Source organism: Anomaloglossus baeobatrachus, chromosome 2 (genome assembly GCF_048569485.1).
Source record: "Anomaloglossus baeobatrachus isolate aAnoBae1 chromosome 2, aAnoBae1.hap1, whole genome shotgun sequence".
Lineage (NCBI taxonomy): Eukaryota > Metazoa > Chordata > Amphibia > Anura > Aromobatidae > Anomaloglossus > Anomaloglossus baeobatrachus.
In genome coordinates this window covers 747,722,062-747,743,848 of record NC_134354.1, presented here as the reverse complement: position 1 = coordinate 747,743,848, position 21,787 = coordinate 747,722,062, and the positions used below count along the sequence as shown (strand labels likewise).

General features: G+C 46.5%; 1 protein-coding gene across 3 annotated transcripts in view; it reads left to right on the top strand.

Moving 5' to 3' along the window:
• Positions 1 to 21,787, top strand: part of DYNC2H1 (dynein cytoplasmic 2 heavy chain 1) — an 852,364-nt gene that overhangs the window by 578,917 nt on the left and 251,660 nt on the right. For all 3 annotated transcript variants that reach the window (XM_075337457.1, XM_075337458.1, XM_075337455.1), the window contains exons 75-78: positions 4,145 to 4,217; positions 11,738 to 11,898; positions 14,465 to 14,590; positions 21,618 to 21,728. In XM_075337457.1, coding sequence (XP_075193572.1) covers positions 4,145 to 4,217; positions 11,738 to 11,898; positions 14,465 to 14,590; positions 21,618 to 21,728 — 471 coding nt within the window. The remainder of the gene's footprint in view (positions 1 to 4,144; positions 4,218 to 11,737; positions 11,899 to 14,464; positions 14,591 to 21,617; positions 21,729 to 21,787) is intronic.

Genomic DNA, 21,787 nt, shown 5'->3' with positions numbered 1-21,787 from the left:
TCACCAAGCACAATGCCGAGCTGTACATCACCATGTACAATGCCGAGCCATACATCACCAAGCACAATGCCGAGCTGTACATCACCAAGCACAATGCCGAGACGTACATCACCAAGCACAATGCCGAGCCGTACATCACCAAGCACAATGCCGAGCCGTACATCACCTAGCACAATGCCGAGCCGTACATCACCAAGCACAATGCCGAGACGTACATCACCGTGCACAATGCCGAGACATACATCACCAAGCACAATGCTGAGCCGTACATCACCAAGCACAATGCTGAGCCATACATCACCGTGCACAATGCCGAGCCGTACATCACCGTGCACAATGCCGAGCCGTACATCACCAAGCACAATGCCGAGCCGTACATCACCAAGCACAATGCTGAACCGTACAACACCAAGCACAATGCCGAGCCGTACATCACCGTGCACAATGCCGAGCCGTACATCACCAAGCACAATGCCGAGCCGTATATCACCAAGCGCAATGCTGAGTCGTACACATCACCAAGCACAATGCCGAGCCATACATCACTAAGCACAATGCCGAGCTGTACATCACCAAGCACAATGCTGAGCCATACACATCACCAAGCACAATGCTGAGCCATACATCTCTAAGCACAATGCTGAGCCGTACACATCACCAAGCACAATGCCGAGCCGTACATCTCCAAGCACAGTGCCGAGTTGTACACATCACGAAGCACAATGCCAAGCCGTACACATCACCAAGCACAATGCTGAGCCGTACACATCACCAAGCACAATGCTGAGCCGTACATCACCAAGCACAATGCCGAGCCTTACATCACCAAGCACAATGCCGAGCGTCGGATAGAGCATTGTTAAGCCACCACCACTGGATTCTGGAGACATGTTCTGTGCAGTGATGGATCACACTCCTCTACCTGGCGTCTGATGGACGAGTCTGGGTTTGGTGATTCCAGGAGAACGTTACCCCCTGACTACATTGTGCTACAGTAAAGACTGGTAGAGGAGGGATAATCCTATTGGATTGGTTCTTGAGGAGTCAACCATGGCCTCTTTGTTCTAGTGAAGGGAAAACTTAATGCTGAAGCAAGACATTTTCGACAGTTGTAGCTTCCAACTTTATGGGAACAGTTTGGAGAAGGGCCTTTTCTGTTACCCCTCACTATGTCCGGTACACAAGGTCCATACAGACATAGTTGGGGGAGTTTGGTGAAAGAACGAGAACAGAGATTGTGAGCCCGGCATCTCCTCAACACCAGGGTCACCTCACTAATGTTCTTCTGGATGAATGAGCAAAAATTCCCATAGACTCCTCCAAAATCTTGTAGAAATCCTTCCTAGGAGAGCAGGAGCAGTTATATCTGCAGAGGGGCCGACTCCATATTAAGGTCTAAGGATGTAGAATGGGAGGGGAGAAAACCTCCTGGAGGTGTGATGTGGAGGGGGCACTCACATTCGTCTACAATGTATGTTGCAGTCACTGGACAGATGTTTCTGATTCTTCCGTTGCTTTCAGTCCTTGTGCAGAGGAATGAATGTGCCGGCCGTTGACCAGTGATCCAGACCTTTGTACATTAAATCTCTTTTATCCACTTTGTATTGAGCACTTATATTTCAGCCCGGAGCACAGTTCTGCTGACGACCCGTATAATTCTCTTTCATCAGAGCTGAGGCATTTCTCCATAGTAAGCAGCACGGCCGTATTCTAACCTTGTATTTGTATTAACCTCGGAGAATATCCGATGAGTGTGGGAGGCAGAGGCCATTACTCTCCTCTATCGTCTCTAGCGCAGGGCTCTTCCATCGTGGCCGGACATTCATCATCTTTTAGATTTCATCTGCAAAGTGTAATTACTAAGCCAATTGTAGATTTTATTTCTCTCTTGGATATTTCACTTTTTTATTGTACCTTTGAACAAAATAATTATTTTTTTCATTAATGAGAAATGAATAAATTACCTTTTCATCATCTGTTTAAATAGCATTTTATTATTAAGCTGAAAATTCAGTGTATTGCTCAGTACAGTGCAGGACATGGATTGTGGCTGTATTTATGTTATGATCCCTTAAAGGGATTTTCAGTAAACCCCTGTCATCCTGCTGCATTTTTTTTTAACGCTGTACTTGCCCTCCCCGGGTCCAGCACTAAGGGTCCACACTCCTCCCAATATCTGTTATTCGGGTATTCTCCAATTGATGGCACAAGCTGTTTAGAGCCGCCAAGCTCAGTTATTAGCTGCAGCGCTGTCAACATGATGTCAGTGCTGCAGTCAGTCACAGACACTGCGAGTAAAACAGTTTGCTTAAAAAAAATAAAAAAAAAATAAATAAATATTGCAGTTTGGGGACAGAGACTTTTTGAAGATCCTGAAGAGAGAACTGTTCTATAGTAAAGAATAGTGATGGGCAGACCCAGACTGTAAAAACGTACCCGAGTTCTCAGGTAACTTCGGGTAACGATCCAGGTCCAGCAACTCTGAGAAATAAAAATAAAATAAAAATAAAGAAAATAAGAGTAAAGCAAGCGCTTCATACTTTCTGAGTGTCCGATGCGGCTGTAACTTCTTTTGGGTCGCTCATTCTACTTCCGGAGCCAGTTATTATCACTGATCCATATGCACTGCTTCCTCCGCCCACTGGCAGTCCTGGCATCTGTGATTCGTTGCAGTCAGACGCACCCCCAACCTCTGTGACAGCAATAAAAAATTGGCCTAGGGTCCCCCGATATTATGATGCCCAGCACAGATAAAGCATATGACTACAGGCTTCAACCCCAGCCGTGCACTTATCTTGGCTGTGTATCAAAATAAGAGGAAATGCATTTGGCTTTTTTTAATTTATTATTATTTAAATAAATAATTTAAAAAAACTGCTTGTGGTCCCTTCCAATTTTGATACCCAGCCAAGATAAAGCCCGACAGCTGGCAGCTGATATTTTCAGGCTGAGGAGACTCCTAGTTATTGTCCCCCCAGCCTAAAAATAGTAGCCACCCAAAATTGTCGCATCCATTAGATTTGACTATCTCGGAACTTTACCCAATTCAACACGATTCCCCTGGTGCAGTGGCAATCAGGGTAATAAGGGGGTTAATAACAGCTCACAGCTGCCACTAAGCCCTAGATTAGTAATGGGAGGTGTCTATCAGACCCACCCCATTACTAATCTCTAAGTGAAAAGAAATAAACACAAACACCCAAAAAATACTTTATTTGAAATACACTATTGACGTTTTGGTTATTCCATGTATGTATAACTGTAACCCCAACATCTGGTTATAACAGATACATGACAGCGAGAATCACACATTTTTTATATACTATTCACATGGTGCTGAAGGTACCAGATTTCACTTACCATAAATACTATTTTATGCTTATGCATGAAAACCCCATGGTCACGTGCAATCCTACGTCCACAAATGAGAGGAAAACCACGTTTGTATAATCCCTTCTAAGTGACATTACTCAGTATATTCACGTGTCTACCACCAACTTCGCTAGCATCCTTAACCACTCTAAATATCCATTCCCCTTGTATCAATATCCCTGATGAAGGCTCCTAATTGAGCTGAAATGTCGGACAGATTATTAGGGTTTACTCTTTTATACATTTTGGATGCTATTATTTTTCACTTTACCGTGCATGTTTTTATACACTAGTGTGCTGAAGTTTATTTTCCTAGTTATTGACTTTTTGTTACTTCTGAGCACCTACTCAGCAGTTGAGCCGAGCCTAACTCTCTTTTCTAGACACAGGTTAATGTTCCATCCCCTGCTCCCTATCGTCAGGGTCTTACTATCCCTTTACACTTCTGTTGAAACCCATGTGTTATGCTGTGTGCCGGACATCCGCTAATCCATGCGTGACACAGATTGTCTATTTTTTATAAACTTACACTTAAAAGGAGTTTTATCTTACACCTGTCTCTTCTTCTTGACTTCCGTGTTTTTTGTAGAATTTAGCTGGGAACCATTACTAACTTACAGAATATCTTTTTGTTTTGTTTTTATGTTTTTTATAAAAAAAAAAAAATCTAGTCTATGAAAAGCTCCAGTAATTATTGTAATTTTAAAAATAAAGACCCGTTTTCTGAATAATCAGTGTTATTTACCACTAAAGCTTCCTCCACTTTCCGTAGGTTCTTGTGGTGCAAGCGGTCCGACCCGACAGACTTCAGAGTGCAATGGCCATGTTTGCATGTCGGAGTTTGGGTAAGATTTTTATGTCCTTTGAAAGATGTCTTTGTGCTGATGTATGTAAAGCGCTGTGGAATTAATAGCGCTATATAAATGAATAAAATTATTATTATTATTATATTTAACCCAAGAAAGTCACAGAGGAAAAAAAAAGGATCAAAGCAAATGCATCGTAATCATTGTACATTTTTATATTCTGTATAGATACAGTGGGGAAAATAAGTATTTGATATTCTGCCAATTTTGCACGTTTTTTTTACCCTACAAAGAATGGAGAGCTCTGTAATTTTTATCATAGGTAACTTGAACTGTAACAGACAGAATAAAAAAAAATCCAGAAAATCACATTGTATGATTTTTAAATATTTCATGCAATAAAATGCAAATTATTTGCTACAATAGAAAAACATATTTGGCAGAAGCCTTTGTTTGCCGTAACAGAGGTCACACATTTCCCATAGTTCTTGATCAGGTTTGCACAAACTACAGCAGGGATTTTGGCCCACTCCTCCATACAGATCTTCTCCAGATCTTATAAATCATATAAACAGAGATGGAGTAAAAGTCCAGCAATAAAAATATCTTCAAAAATACAAATTTTATTAAACACTTACAAAATACAAACAAGGTAAAAGTATGGAGAGAGGTTAAGGTGCAGACAAAATAATTAGTGCGTCAGACACTCCTCACACCACCACATTGGTAACACCCGGGTATATGTGACATAGTATATGTTTAACCTTTAAATTATCAGTGTCAAACAGGAATCAATATGAATATCAATCCATGTGGGGTTACCCCATGGCACAATTAACAGATCAATGTGTCCCAGCAAAATGCCCTATAGACAGTATAGACACCCCACTAGTGTAAAAAGATTAAATGCCCTGTATAACACAAAGGAGTAAAGCTAGTACAAATAGCACTCAATGCCTCGAGCATAGTGTCACTCGCCCATTCTGTCCTGTTCAGGGAAGAGAGAGAGAACAACGACCATGGGCCCTGACGTGTATTTCGCATAGGGCTTCCTCAGGGGCCCATGTAGGGTTGTGTGTTCAGCAATCTTATATACCATGCTGACAGGTGCAGTAAGCAAGCGCACGTAATTTGCGCATGCGCGCTAGCCATCGCGACCCCCATGCCACTCGCATCCCACAATCACACCGACGTGCGGGGTAAGAGAAAATCCTCAGTGATGTCATATGACCCGCCCACATCAGTATCTAGATGCCATCTCCAGATCTTTCAGTTTTCGGGGCTGTCCCTGGGCAACATGGAGTTTCAGCTCCCCCAAAATCTTTCTATTGGGTTCAGGTGTCTGGAGACTGGCTAGGCCACTCCAGGACCTTGAAATGCTTCTTACGGAGGCACTTCTTATTTGCCCTGGCTGTGTGTTTTGGACCAGCCATGACCCATCATCAATGCTCTTACTGAGGGAAGGAGGTTGTTTGCCAAAATTTCACACACATGACCACATCCGTCCTCCCTTCAATATAATGCAGTCGTCCTGTCCCCTTTGCAGACAAGCACCCCCAAAGTATAATGTTTCCACCCCCATGCTTCATGGTGGAACAGTGTTCTTGTGGTTGTACTCATCCTTCTTCCCGTAAACACGGTGAGTGAAGTTGATACCAAAAATTTATATTTTGGTCTCATCTGATCATATAACCTTCTCCCATGACTCCTTTGGGTCATCCAGATGGTCATTGGTAAACTTCAAACAGGTTTGACATGTGCTGATGTGGGCATGGGGACCTTCCATGCCCTGCAGGGTTTTTATTCTTGACGGCATAGTGTTTTACTAATGAGACTGTGGTCCCAGCTCTCGCCAGGTGATTGACCAGGTCCTCCTCTGTAGTTCTGGGCTGATTTCTGACCTTCCTTAGAATCATTTTTAACCCACGAGGCGAGATCTTGTATTGAGCCCCAGACCAAGTAAGATTGACAGTCATCTTGTGTTTTTTCCATTTTCTAATAATTGTGCCAACAGTTGTTGCCTTCTCCCCCAGCTGCTTGCCTATTGTCCTGTAGCCCGTCCCAGCCTTGTACAGGTCTACAATTTTGTCCCTGGTGTCCTTAGACAGCTCTTTGGTCTTGGCCATGGTGGAGACGTTGGAGTGTGATTGAATGTGTGGACAGGTGTCTATTATACAGGTAATGAGTGCAGAGTATGAACTTCTTACAGAAAAAATAACAGGTCTGTGAGAGCAAGGATTCTTGCTGGTCGATAGGTGATCAAATACTTATTTTCCTCAGTGTATGTATGGAAGAGCCTCGAAATCTGTATTAAAAAATAGTCTATTCTCATAATAATTAATAACCTAAAATAATAACTTCTCAGAATTTTATTTTAAATCGAAACTAATTTTTTTTTATTTGCCATGTAACAAAAACTTCTTGCTTTGTATTTTTTGGAGCTTGATTGTCTTCTGTGGAGGTAATTAAATATTTTGCACAATTTCAACGTATCCAAGGACAATGTAACATATTTCTATGACTTCACCAGATGGTTCTTGTCTAGAGAGGAAATGAATCAGACTCATTGGATGACAAGTTCTGTTGTGTTCCTGCAGGAAAGCCGAACAGGAGGCGGCAAATGCTCATATCCTCTTACTCCAGTTTAGGGTCCGCAGCACACGCAGGAAATTTGCAGCAAATCCTTCAAACATTTCACAGCGAAGTCCTCGTGTTACGTGTGGATTTTGCCACCGCTTTTGTTTCTGTGGACTTCACCCTATAATATTGCAAAGTTGAAGTCCACAGTGACTTATACATAAAAAATTGATTTAGGAATCCACCTGTAATGTGAATTTACTTACAGGAAATTTGCAATATTGGGATGAGATTTGTTAAAGGGAGTATGTCAGCACAAAATAACTGCACAAAGGCACGGGGCAGGCAGTGTGTAGTAGTCGTGGTAGCAGGGGAACAACAGGTCACAGCACAACCTGCTGTTAACACCTCACCTCCCCGTCGCTGCACCACACACAGGAGGACTCCGTTCCAGTCTCAGGCATTGCACATTCACTCCATCTCATCAGGCAATAAAGTTCGAGCAAATTTATTTTTTAAATAAACTTTTCAACTTTATTCCTTATATTCTGGATACAGGCCTCGGTCCGTGCTTCGCCGACACCGGTATTCAAAAAGGAATCATGTCAGGACATCGGTCCTCTGGCACCTGGGCACCGTCTACAGTCTAAGACCCCTTTATTCCCCTCACTCCTCTCCATGGTCACCCGGGGTCCACTTCCTATCAGACATCTCCCCTAAGTGACAGGTCATCCAGACATACCCCCATTACCAACCAGAGGCGCACTGACCTTTTCAAGGGGGTGAGGGGTCCTCCATTTTCCACCAGCAGGCACTGATTCTAAGCCCCCGACTGCCAGACTAAACCCCTCTCTGTATGGGATATAGTTCCATAATTCGTCCAGGAACCCGCGCGTCGCAGCCGCAGTCGTGACCCTTAGGGTCTGGATCTGTGCTCAGATCCCTCTCCTCCTGTCTGCTTCCTGTATTTCCCTTTTATACATGCTGCATTCCTCCTCTTTCCCTGCTCACCCAGGTCCAGGACAGCTGTGCTACCACGCTGCCACCTGGTGGCCATTGACATAACATACCATACAACATATACATTACACAGCATTATACATAACCTTAGATGTGCTGGTGATGTCTGCAGGAGTGGGCATAACCCTGACCGCCCTACACAGCCTTGGCGTGGCCGAGCAGTTTGGGCATCTAACCACTCACTTGTCACCTTCCTACTTACTTGTCACTTCCCCACTCACTTGTCACTTCCGCATCAACCTGTCACTTCCCCACCCACTTGTCATCCATCTATCTCTACTGTCTTCTGTCAATCAAGGAAGAGCAATCTGGATGTAAATGGAAACAAGTAAGTAGCAAGGTGCACTTAAAGGGGCTGTGCAGGACTTTAATATTGATGGCCTATCTTTTTGAATAGGTCATCAATGTCTAATTGGTGATGTTGCGACACGTGGCACCACCACCGATCAACTGTTCCTGGTACCGGCTTTGGCCGGCACTACTCCGTTGCAGAGCTGAATAGCACAACTCTGTCAACTGTTTAGTGGCCAGAGCCTCATACTGGATATCCACCCCATGTTTGAATCATTAGGGGGCAGATATTCAATACTACTTGTCCAAGGATACTATTCCGTTGACGGAGCTGTGCAGTGAACCTCCGCAACTGAGTAATTCTGGCTGCCGCCGATAGCGCAAACAGCTTATCGGCGGGATGCCGGGTCTGGCACCCCCACCGATCAGACATTTATGGTATATCCTAAACATAGCCCATCAATGTTCGTCCCGGACAACCCCGTTAACTTCTCTGACATGCCAAGGATACATGAGTGCTTGTGCTTGGTTTGAACAGTCAATTCTTGCAGGCAGACCCCCTGAAAATCTCATCTTCATTGCTGACATTGTATCACGCTGCAGATTTTCTTGTCGCTGGAAAATCTGTGCAGCAAGTGTCCAACTAAAACGCAGTAGAGAAGGGGGCTGGCTTAGCTATTGAAGTAAGCAGTCAGTCGGCCCCCTGTACACAAAGCACTGGTCACACATTGGCACAGAAATGCTGTTCCATGTCGGCTGGGGGGATTTAGGGCAACAGAGCTAACAAAACTGTGATGGGGCATTGTGTATTTTACTATTCATATTTTTTGCCCTAAAAAAAACCCTTTTTTTGTAAAACCAGTGGATTTAATGTTTTTGTATCAGAAAAATAAAGCTTTGACATAAAAAGCTGAAATAAGAAATCAATGACCAGGAAGCAGCGGCCATACGAGACCAGGAAGCAGCGGCCATACGAGACCAGGAAGCAGAGGCCATACGAGACCAGGAAGCAGAGGCCATACGAGAACAGGAAGCAGAGGCCATACGAGACTAGGAAGCAGAGGCCATACGAGACCAGGAAGCAGAGGCCATACGAGACCAGGAAGCAGAGGCCATACGAGACCAGGAAGCAGAGGCCATACGAGAACAGGAAGCAGAGGCCATACGAGAACAGGAAGCAGAGGCCATACGAGACCAGGAAGCAGAGGCCATACGAGACCAGGAAGCAGAGGCCATACGAGACCAGGAAGCAGAGGCCATACGAGACCAGGAAGCAGAGGCCATAAGAGACCAGGAAGCAGAGGCCATAAGAGACCAGGAAGCAGAGGCCATAAGAGACCAGGAAGCAGAGGCCATAAGAGACCAGGAAGCAGAGGCCATAAGAGACCAGGAAGCAGAGGCCATAAGAGACCAGGAAGCAGAGGCCATAAGAGACTAGGAAGCAGAGGCCATAAGAGACTAGGAAGCAGAGGCCATAAGAGACCAGGGAGCCGAGGCCATAAGAGACCAGGGAGCCGAGGCCATAAGAGACCAGGGAGCCGAGGCCATACGAGACCAGGAAGCAGAGGCCATAAGAGACCAGGAAGCAGAGGCCATAAGAGACCAGGGAGCAGAGGCCATAAGAGACCAGGGAGCAGAGGCCATAAGAGACCAGGGAGCAGAGGCCATAAGAGACCAGGGAGCCAAGGCCATAAGAGACCAGGGAGCAGAGGCCATATAAGACCAGGCCAATGTATAACTGTGACCTGCATGGGATTGGGGAGAGGTCGTATTTTTATTTTTCTAACAGCCATTTCAATAATGATATTTTTATTTCCTGCACTACCCCTTTAAGGCTCTGCAGTAACCTCATTGATGGAAGTCATCTCTTTACCCCAGTAATTAAATATTTAGTTAGAAATTGAGGAAAGTGTGTTAATGTCTTGGTTTATGAAATCAATTAAAAGTGAGTCAATCTTTTCAGGCCAAATCAAGTTAATATTTCTGTTTTTAAACATTTTTGTAATGAGATTCTGCTCTCTCCAAAGCTGATCTAACTTTGCTCTGCAGTAAAGAATGTCATTATGATTTATTAAATCAATGTCTGGACTTCATTACCAGCCAGGAAAAGTTTCCAGTTACCACAGTTCCTTCAGGTCATTGCTACTTGGATGGAGACATTATGCAGTGAGGAGATATAAGGATGCAGAGAATTTAATATTAAGGAAGAGTGTAGCAGCCCTGCAGGCGTCCCGGGGGACAGCGACGTCTGCGCAGATGCTCAGAATTAGCTAAATGGCGTTACGAGGGTCATGTAATGTAAATTCCTCCACTCTGGTCGTTCAGGTACTGATTTCCAAGGTGCTCTGTACACGATGCAGGATATTACACTACTGCGGCATGTTACTGGGTTGTACAAGGTGCCAGAATGATGCCCCATTGTCTCACATTACGTCCTACCCTGCAGCTATTGGTTGAGTTGTGCTTCACAACTTTCCTGCTCTGCAGCTATTGATTGGTTGAAGTTGTGCTTCACCAACTTCCTGCTCTGCAGCTATTGGTTGAAGTTGTGCTTCACCACCTTCCTGCTCTTCAGCTATTGGTTGAAGTTGTGCTTCACAGCTTTCTTGCTCTGCAGCTATTGGTTGAAATTGTGCTTCAGTCTTCCTGCTCTGCAGCTATTGGTTGAAGTTGTGCTTCACCAACTTCCTGCTCTTCAGCTATTGGTTGAAGTTGTGCTTCACAGCTTTCTTGCTTTGCAGCTATTGGTTGAAATTGTGCTTCAGTCTTCCTGCTCTGCAGCTATTGGTTGAAGTTGTGCTTCACAGTCTTCCTGCTCTGCAGCTATTGGTTGAAGTTGTGCTTCAGTCTTCCTGTTCTGCAACTATCGGTTGACGTTGTGCGTCACCATCTTTTTGCTTTGCAGCTATTGGTTGAAGTTGTGCTTCACAGTTTTCCTGCTCTGCCACACCCCTGCATTCACTTCACACATTACACTATTAACTCAGGACAGGATGTGTGTGACGCTACTCTTCAGCCAATAGCTGGAGAACAGGAAGTGATGTCAGAGAAGCTGCCGCTATATTGTTGATCTTTCTTTTCCTGTGAATTCGTTAGGCATTATATCAATTTGTAAATGACATATACCATTTCTGTACATGAGCTTAACTGGACACATGCGGCTCATATCACTTAAAGGGGTTGTCCACCTCTGGGGACCATTTTCTTTTTTGTTTTTTCTTTTCTTGTTAACTGCTTGTATTTAGGGCTAAATGTAATTTTTGCAGTTTGGTTTTTGGCACTGTTTGTCTTTTACAGTCTCTTTGTTTCCTTGTAATTTCAACTTTGATGTGGTCTGTGGTCATAAACCAGATGAGAGGAGCTGAAAAGTGACAGAGGAGTTAGAAACTCTCCCATTAGATCATCAGAATGAGCTCACTGATGGATTCTCAGTTAACTCATTCTACAGCCAGCAATAATGACACCCAGCTACTAACTAAAAGTTATTTGTAACTAAAAATACATGCATTTAAGTAAAAAAAAAAAAAAAGTTTCCAAAGATGGATCATTTCTGTAGACGACGAAATGGTCACTTTAATCGTCATTTCCAAGGTGTTGACTGATATCGTGTACTGTAGTATATAAATAAGATCTACCGTAATATGTCAATTGTAACGTCTCGTTTGATCCAGGTGTTAAGGAACTATCGCCTGCACCCCTCAATCTGAAACGCCTCAGTAAGGACACTCTGGCCATTGAGCCCATTCTGATCATTATATCTCCTGGAGCCGACCCATCCCAGGAGCTGCAAGAACTCGCCAGTGCTGAAGTTGGCAGAGAATGCTATCGTGAGGTGAGTATGTGTCTCATGAAGGAAAGCTAGTAACATTTTTTTAAGGACTTTCTGGTTCCCCACGATCACTAGCATGGTGGGCTCTTAGGCCACTATTACTTCTTAGTGACCCCAGTGAATGCAGCAGTGCTCCAGGATCACCCCATTCTAGGGACAGTCAATGGAATGTGAAGACTTGCACCATCAACCCCATGGGCTTTGCTTTGCAGCAGCAGCTTGTATTGCTTGAGCGGTGACCGCTCCAATTAAGATCTCCCCTATAAGGTGGTGAATTGAAGAGCAATTGGAAATTTGGGATCTCTATTTTAAAACACCACTCCAGCGGTTTTTGTTTTTTGTTTTTTTTTACAGCGCTGGAGTAGTACTTTTGATCTGAGTCCCCTGCCCCTCTGTCTTAGGCGGGCTTTGCACGTTGCGACATCGCAAGCCGATGCTGCGATGTCGCACGCGATAGTCCCCACCCCCGTCACAGGTACGATATCGTGTGATTGCTGGCGTAGTGAAAATTATCGCTACGCCAGCTTCACATGCACTCACCTGCCCTGCGACCGTCGCTCTGGCCCGCGACCCGCCTCCTTCCTAAGGGGGCGGGTCGTGCGGCGTCATTGCGATGTCACACGGCAGGCGGCCAATAGCGGCGGAGGGGCGGAGATGAGCAGGATGTAAACATCCCACACACCTCCGTCCTTCCGGATAGCAGCCGGCGGCAGGTAAGGAGATGTTCCTCGCTCCTGCGGCTTCACACACAGCGATGTGTGCTGCCGCAGGAACGAGGAACAACATCGTACCTGTCGCGGCACCGGCATTATGGAAATGTCGGGGAATGCAACGATGATACGATAACGACGTTTTTGCGCTCGTTCATCGTACATCTAGCATTTACACACTACGATGTCGAAAGTGACGCCGGATGTGCGTCACTTTCGATTTGACTCCACTGACATCGCACGTGCGATGTCGCAACGTGCAAAGCCGCCCTTATACTCACCCTTTGGCATTTTCATCAATTTTCGGTGTCACTCCAATTCTGCAACGCCATCTTGTGCTCGTAACTTCTACTGGGTGGAAGTCAGAAGTTTTATCACAAGCTCTCAATACAAGTCTATGAGAGCCAGAAAGAGGGCAGAACGAGGCTCTCATAGAGCTGTATTCAGTTGTAACCTCCGGCACCTCCATGAAACACTAGAGCTGCCAGCAGGTCACAAATCACAGGAGACCGACAATAGCGGCAGTGTGAAAAGGTTAAGATGGTGAAGGTAGAGTATAAAACAGGGGTCTTAAATTTAAAGCAGCACTCCAGCGGTGAAATAGAAACAATGCTGGAGTTTAATGGATGGTGGAGAGCATAATAGGATTTTAAAGTTTTGCCACAAATGGTGAGCCCCGAGTTTTATTTTTTTTATTTATTATACTCCCTTATATAGCCCCACTTTCCACAGCACTTAGTGCCAATTCCACTTAGTGCCAATTCCACAGCGCTGTACAGACATCTTCATCACCATCCCCATTAAGGCTCACAATATAAATTCCTTATCGGTGTTCGGAGTGTGGATGGAAACCAGAAGAAACCCAAGCAAACACGGGAAGAATATAGAAACTAGTTGGAGATATTGTTCTTGGTGGGATCCAGGACCCCAGCGCTGTAAAGCACCAGTGCCCACCACTCCAGGTCATGGGGCCTTACTGAGTCAGGAATGGAAAGACAATTAGGGAATTGACTTCTGAATCTAAATTCTCCTCACTAGGAGCGGTGTCAACCTGCCAACAGACTTTGAGACTAATTTTGCTACTTATTGGACAAAAAACACGATCTTCTATAGAGTATGAGATTTATCCTTCTATAGCAAAGCTTCTCATGTTCTTGATCCCACATTCCTACATGTCAAAATGAAGGATAAATGTTATTGAATATTAAAGGGGTTTTCTGTCACTCCAGCTCTATTTCTTACCCAACGCAGCCGCCTCCCCCTTGACTGATTTTCTCCTTTGCCTGAAATCACACAGAATAGAGGCTGTCAGTCAGGAGGATGCTGTGCTGGGTGCGGAATAGAGCTGGAGTGACAGAGGCTTCAGATCTACAGATAGCTCTTCGGCCTCATTTGCATATTAATTCCATTGCTAATTTCTCAGCAATAAAGAAGAGCACTGGCCATGTAAATTACTGCTGTACCTGTTTGGGGTGTGGAATCCTGCTGACAGTGTTTGTCCCATAGACAGTATACTGTATATACCTTTCCACAGGATAGCTGATAAACTAACTCACTGGGGTACCCAGAGACCCTAGAAATGAGGGTCCTAAAAGCCTCTGTGTGAATGGAGTGATGGTGAGCATGTGCGACCAGTCCTAGTGTATAGGAGTGGTGGTGATACATTTGCTCTACTGCACCATTCATGCAGGACACATTTGGGATTATTGGGGGTCTCATCAGCTGGACCCCAAGTGATTATGCATATATCAGCTATTATGTGGATAGGTGAAATATATTGTTTATGCCACAACCCCATTAAGTAAACTCTATGCGAATACAGATTTGCAAGTCTTATAAATTTCTGTTTCTCTTCATAGGTGGCAATGGGTCAAGGCCAAGCTGACCTGGCCATACAGACCCTGAGGGAGTGCGCGAAGGAAGGGGAATGGCTTTGCCTGAAGAATCTGCATCTTGTCATCTCTTGGCTGCCGGTTTTGGAAAAGGCGAGTCCAACAAATAAGTTTCCATATGATAATATTTAGTTTTCACTTTCTTATTCATTCATGAAAACCACATGTTAATGATAAGAAAACATTGTGTAATGTGTAGTAGACCTTGCTCTGAGAGATTGTGTCTCCTCCGGACAGAGAGTGGTGACTTCATCAGCTATAGCTACTAATTGTTTGCATTCTTCTTTTAATCCCCTGGCATCCTAGAATAGAGATATATAGTAGTAGGTGTACTGTAGGTGTAGTAGGTAACTCACTGGATCACAGATTTTCTTACATCTTAGGCTATGTGCACACGTTGCTTTTTTTTCAGCGCGGAAAAAAACGCACCCTCTGGCAGAGGGGAGAATTGTAAACAATGCTTTTTGAGAAAAACGCATCGAAAACGCATGCGTTTTTCATGCGGTTTTCATGCGTTTTTCATGCGTTTTTTTAGGTGCGTTTTTTTAAGACTTGTCAGTGTTAATAAAGTTGGTTGAACACAGACCTTTGGAAAAAAAAACCTGTGATGTCATTTCCTTCTCCACATTCTGTTTGGATAAATGGCAGGGCTTGGAATGGAAGGAGCACCATTTGAATTTTGGAAAAGTTGAAATAAACTTCGCGCACTATGTCACATTAGCAGGGCCCCTTGGGTACCTACGGTATACGTCAGAAACCCCCCACAAGTGACCCCATTTTGGAATCTGCACCCCTCAAGGATTTTATTCAGGAGTATATTAAGCATTTTGAATCCACAGCTACTTCACCCAAAATGTTGCTGTAGCAACAATATTCTCACTTTTAGGCCCGTTTCAAGCGTCAGTGAAAAACACTGACGTTTTTCACTGGCGTGTAAAACATGCACATGTCCCTCCGTGTGCCGTGAATCACGGCACACGTGGGTTGTCTAAGTGCAATCCGGGCTCCGTTCTCCGTGGCCCGTGATTGCACTCAGTAATCAACTCACCTGCGCCCGCTCCCGCTCTCCATGGTGCTGATCGCTCCCGCGGTGCAGCATCCGGCTGGCGCTGACCCCCGCAGCAGCTGCGTCCGGGTCGGCTGTGTCGCGCATCATGAATATGCGCGACAATAATGAGCCGGCTCAGAAGCAGCAGACTACACGGGCTGCAGAGGACATCGCTGGACGCCGGGTGAGTTAAAATGATTTTTATTTTAAAAGCACGTTTTTTTCTGGCACGTGTTTCACGGACCACACCACTGCGTGGTCCGTGGAACATCAGTGATGCCAGAAAAAAATGGACATGTCTCTGTGCGGCAATCACGCACACACGGGTATGCCGCACGGAGACACGTGCAGTGAAAAATCACTGATGTGTGAGCAGACCCATTCATTATAATGTGTCTGCGTATGTCAGTGATTCTGGTACGTTTAAAAAAAAGCACAAACGTACCAGAATCACTGACATGTGAAAGAGGCCTAAGGCTATGTGGCCATGATCCAGCGACACGGCGTCTAGTACACAGTGCCAGCCTTCCTGCAGCTGCCCATGCCCACGATTTGGGTTCAGGCTGCTCTGGACTTTAGCTCTATTCTACCTGCAGAGAACACTCTCGTCTCCGCAGCATAAATTGACATGCTGAGGCTCGGAAGCCACGCCACCGGTCAGTTTATGCTGCGGAGAAAAGAATCACAGTGGGCATGGGATCTCCAAAAATCCTTCCACTGTGCTTCTACTGCACAACACAGCGTTATGGACGCAGGGAAAACACTCAGCGCCCATAACGCTGCAAACCCTGATTGTGGGCACACAGCCTAAAAAGCATCAATGGATGAATGGATGTCAAATATATATAACGTCCCACCCCCGCCTGCATATTCTAAGCTGGCACCTTTAGTACCTTTCATGTGGCACTAAAGCAGGGGTGGGGAACCTCCGGCCTGCGGGCCGTATACGGCCCGTGACGACTTTTTATGCGGCCCCCGGGCACATTCCCGGGGACCATTGTGCTTTGGTGGCAGCCGCGCTTTTCCCGGCTGCCGGCCCTTTAAATCCCACTGCCTGATGCCCTGTGGGTAGATGCTAGAATGTACGGGCTCTCTCCAGATCCTGACTTCCAGGACCTGACTGCAGCCCATACATTCTAGGCTTATCCCCGGCCTGTGTGCTCTGGTGGGCGGGGTAAGCAGCACGCTGCGATAAAGTCACACAGAAGAGCTGCAGCAGGTTTACCAGCCTCCCGGACCTGCTGTGTGTGTGTGACTCTCCCTCCCCCTCACTGCGAGTACTCAATCCATCGCTGCCCCCCCCCCCGCTCAGTGCTGTGTACCCCCTCGTACTGTGTGTACCCCCCAATGCTGTATGTACCCCCCAATGCTGTGTGTACCCCCTCGTGCTGTGTACCCCCTCGTGCTGTATGTAGCCCCCAATGCTGTGTGTACCCCCTTGTGCTGTATGTACCCCCTAGTGCAGTGTGTACCCCCTAGTGCAGTGTGTACCCCCTAGTACAGTGAGTACCCCCTAGTACAGTGAGTACCCCCTAATGCTGTGTGTACCCCTTAATGCTGTGTGTACCCCTTAATGCTGTGTGTACCCCTTCGTGCTGTGTACCCCTTCGTGCTGTGTACCCCTTCGTGCTGTGTACCCCCTCGTGCTGTGTACCCCCTCATGCTGTGTGTACCCCCTCATGCTGTGTGTACCCCCTCGTGCTGTGTGTACCCCCTCATGCTGTGTGTACCCCCTCATGCTGTGTACCTCCTAGTACAGTGTGTACCCCCCAGTGCTGTATGTACCCCCCAATTCTGTGTGTACCCCCTCGTGCTGTATGTACCCCCTCGTGCTGTATGTACCCCCTCGTGCTATGTACCCCCTAGTGCAGTGTGTACCCGTTAGTGCAGTGTGTACCCCCTAGTGCAGTGAGTACCCCCTAGTACAGTGAGTACCCCCTAATGCTGTGTGTACCCCCTAATGCTGTGTGTACCCCTTAATGCTGTGTACCCCCTCGTGCTGTGTACCCCCTTGTGCTGTGTGTACCCCCTCGTGCTGTGTGTACCCCCTCATGCTGTGTACCTCCTAGTACAGTGTGTACCCCCCAGTGCTGTGTACCCCCAGGTGCTGTGTGTACCCCCTAGTGCTGTGTGTACCCCCTAATGCTGTGTACACCCCAGTGCTGTGTACCCCCTCAGCGCGGTGTAACCCCTCACTGCTGTCCGTGCCCCCCCTAGTGCTGTCTGTACCCCCTGGGTGATGTCTATGCCCCCCCACCAGTGCTGTCCGCACCACCTAATGCTGTCCATGCTGCCACCAGTGCTGTCCATGCCACGGTGAGTGCTGCCTGTGCCCCCCTTATGCTGTCCATGCTCCCCAGTGCTGTGTGCCACCCCTCAGTGCTCTTAACTCGCTACTGCTGTCTGTACCCTCCCACTGCTTTCTATGCTCCCCAGTCCGTGCTCTCCTATTGATGTCTATGTTCCCCCAGACCTGTCTGTCTCCCTAATGCTGCCACCCAGTGCAGTCCGTGCTGCCACCCAGTGCAGTGCGTGCTGCCACCCAGTGCAGTGCGTGCTGCCACCCAGTGCAGTGTGTGCTGCCACCCAGTGCTGTGCGTGTCCCCAGTCATGTCTGTGCCACCGCCAGGGCTGTCCATGCCCCCTACTGATGTATATGCCCCAGCCCCTCCTGTGATGTATATGCCCCAGCCCCTCCTGTGATGTATATGCCCCAGACCCTCCTGTGATGTATATGCCCCAGCCCCTCCTGTGATGTATATGCCCCAGCCCCTCCTGTGATGTATATGCCCCAGCCCCTCCTGTGATGTATATGCCCCAGCCCCTCCTGTGATGTGTACTCCCAGTGTCTCCTGTAATTTATGCGCCCTGGCCCCTCCTGTGATGTGTATGCCCCCAGCATCTCCAGACAGAGACAAACCTGGAAAAGCAGCTGTGAGAAACAAGATGATCAATATCACCGAACATCACAATCGCACCAAAGAGAAGCAGCTCCGGCCACCACAATAGGGGTGAGTTAATTAATCGTTTGACCAAATATAGCAGGGTTATTTTTCAGGTTGATAATGTTGTGCGGCCCCCAAAGGTTAGTAGGAAATTCCAAATGGCCCCCGGCAGTAAAAAGGTTCCCCACCCCTGCACTAAAGGGTGCCTAGCTTAGTATTTATCCAAAAAAAAAAAAAAAACAATGAAAAAAATGGCGTGGGGTCCCCCCTATTTTTGATAGCCAGTCAGGGTAAAGCAGACAGCTGTAGCCTGCAAACCACAGCTGGCAGCTTCATCTTGGCTGGTGATCAATTTGGAGGGCTCCCCAGGCTTTTTTTTTTATTTATAAATAAAGAATTAAAAAAAAAATAACGTGGGGTCCCCCCAAATTAGATCACCAGCCAAGGTGAAGCTGACAGCTGGGGTCTGGTATTCTCAGGGTGGGAAGAGCCATGGTTATTGGACTCTTCCCAGCCTAAAAATAGCAGGCCGCAGCCGCCCCAGAAGTAGCGCATCCATTAGATGCGCCAATCCTGGCGCTTCGCCCCAACTCATCCCGCGCCCTGGTGCGTTGGCAAACGGGGTAATAAATGGGGTTGATACCAGATGTGTAATATCACCTGGCATCAAGCCCAGCAATTAGTGATGTCACGGCGTCTATCAGATACCCGACATAACTAATTGACAGTAAACAAAAGCAAAAAAAAATGACAAAAAATTTTTTATTAGAAAAAACACTCCCCAAATCATTCCCTTGTTCTCCAATTTAATCAAAAAATTTGAAAAAAATGGGTCCGCAGAAATCCATTTGGACGTCCCATGTCGCCTCTGGACCTTCTAGAATATGGGGGCACGTTCAGGGAACGTATCCCCCATTTTCTAGGAGGGCAGACCCTCCATTTGAGGAGAGTGGGTGCCAAAAATCTGCACCCACTCTCCCCGGGTCACAGCTGCAGAGTGTGAGCAGCAGCCAGCAGCCAGCGTCCTGAACACAGTGCTGGCTGTCAGCTGCTCTGCACATGTGACCGGCCAGCGTGCTCTGTGAAGGAGGAGGGGGCCGCGGGGGATCAGCGCTGCGACCAGACAGGTAAGGGGGAATACCGGGGGAATAGGGGGTGACCTGGCAGGGCCTGGGGGGCATTTTTCTGTCGCATGTCTCAAGGCACATGCGACAGAAATCATAGGAGTAGGTTGTGACCAGTGCGCTACTGTGCGCGCGGCCATATTGGATTTTCGGGAGGGGGGGGTCGGGGGTCGGGACGGGCACTTTGGCGACACCGGGGGCTTTCCAGGACTTTGCCAGGAAGTGAGGTCAACAGGAAACCTCTTGACCTCACTTCCAGGTAAATGCCTGCGTTCTGTGTGCCGACAAAGCCCGCGGACCGCAACAAAAAAGCAGCTCACTGCGGTGTAGCTGCGTTCTGACCCACATCATTGATTCAATGGGGGAGAGAACGCAGCCACACCGCACAAAAGAAGTGACATGCTGCTTTTCTTTCCGCACCGATTTTTGGCATCCAAAACGCTGCGTTTAGAAACGCAGCGTGTGCACTGATTTTTCGGCTTTCTCATACACTTTGCTGGGAAAGCTGAAAGCATGCAATTTGCCACTGAAACGCTGCGGTTCTAAACGCAGCGTTTCCGCTGTAAAAAACGCAACGTGTGCACACAGCCTTACTGTGTGACTGCAGACTTGTGAGTCCGCACATCACATGCACTGTAGATTGTCAGGATTCTCTGGGAGCGGGAGCCATCGGTCATGTGACTGCAAGTATGTGATTTGCATACTTCCAATCACATTCCAACTAGACGTCTCCAGCCTTGCTCAATTCTCTTGTATTGAGCGAGGCTGTGAACGTCTAATCCACATGTTACCGCGTGTACGCAAATCCCATACTTGCAATCATGTGCTAGACAGCTCTTTAGGTGCGCACAGCCCCCAGCAAATAAGGAGGCAGGGTGAGCTGTGTGATCCTGAAAATGCATCTTAAAGTGAACCTGTCAGGTCCAATATGCACCCAGAACCACGAGTAGTTCCGGGTGTATATTGCTAATCCCCTCCTAACCGTCCCTGTATCTGGTTGCAAAGATAAAGAGATCTTTCCAAAATGTATTTCCAAAGATCTTATATTGTATCCTAATGAGCGAGGGGACTAGTCACAGGAGTGTTGCTTCCCTGGCTAGTCGGCTCCATTAGCATGTTAATACGCCCCTGTGGGCACCTGTAGGCGTGCTAACATGCTAATAAATGTTTAGCGTGACAGGATGACCTCACTCACCTCTCCGCTGTCATCACCGCCCGACACTGGATTTCGGCTCAGTGCACATGACCCCAGAGTTTCGGTCATGTGCACAACTTCAGTTTGAAGCCAGGACGTGTACACCCGGCTTCATAGTGCGCGTGACCGGAACTCCGGGATCATGCACCCTGAGCCGAAATCCAGTGTCGGGCGGTGATGGCAGCGGAGAGGTGAATGATATCATCCTGTGATGCTGCACATTCATTAGAATGATAGCATGCTCATAGGGATGTAATACCATGCTAATGGAGCCGATTAGCAAGCAAAGCAACGCCCAGGGGACTAGTCCCTGCGCTCATTAGCATACGGTAAAATGTTTTTAGAAATACATTTTCTAAAGATCTCTTTATCTATGCTACTATAGGCTGGGATGGTTAGGCAGGGATTAGCAATATGCACCCAGAACTGCTCATGGTTCTGGGTGCATATTGCACCTGACAGATTCCCTTTAAGAAACATCCCTTTTATTCCTTAATGACCAAGAATGATTTGGGTTGAAGAAAGTTATATTTTAGACATCATTTTTAATATATGTGATCAAATTTAATTGCACTTTTTTTTTATTTTGTGGCAAATTTGTTTTAATTTTATTAACGTGATTTTTTTATATTGAGATCTGGTAAATAGTGGAGTGGTGCATGGGGTCTCTTTATATTCCCAAGAGTGCACTTTTTATATATTTTTCTATTCTAAATATGGCATGGGATAGGTTTACTGGCATAGTAACAACTCTACATCTATGAATGTCCATTGTGCATACACTAAGGGCCACTCCGTCATTTTACAGGAATTAAACACTCTGCAACCAAAATCTACTTTCCGTCTCTGGCTCACTGCAGAAGTGCACCCAAAATTTACTCCAATATTGCTGCAATCAAGTCTGAAGATAACCTACGAGGTAAAACTTACATTTTTTTTTTATCTGACACCAGTGTCCAGTACATTGTGGGTCGTCAC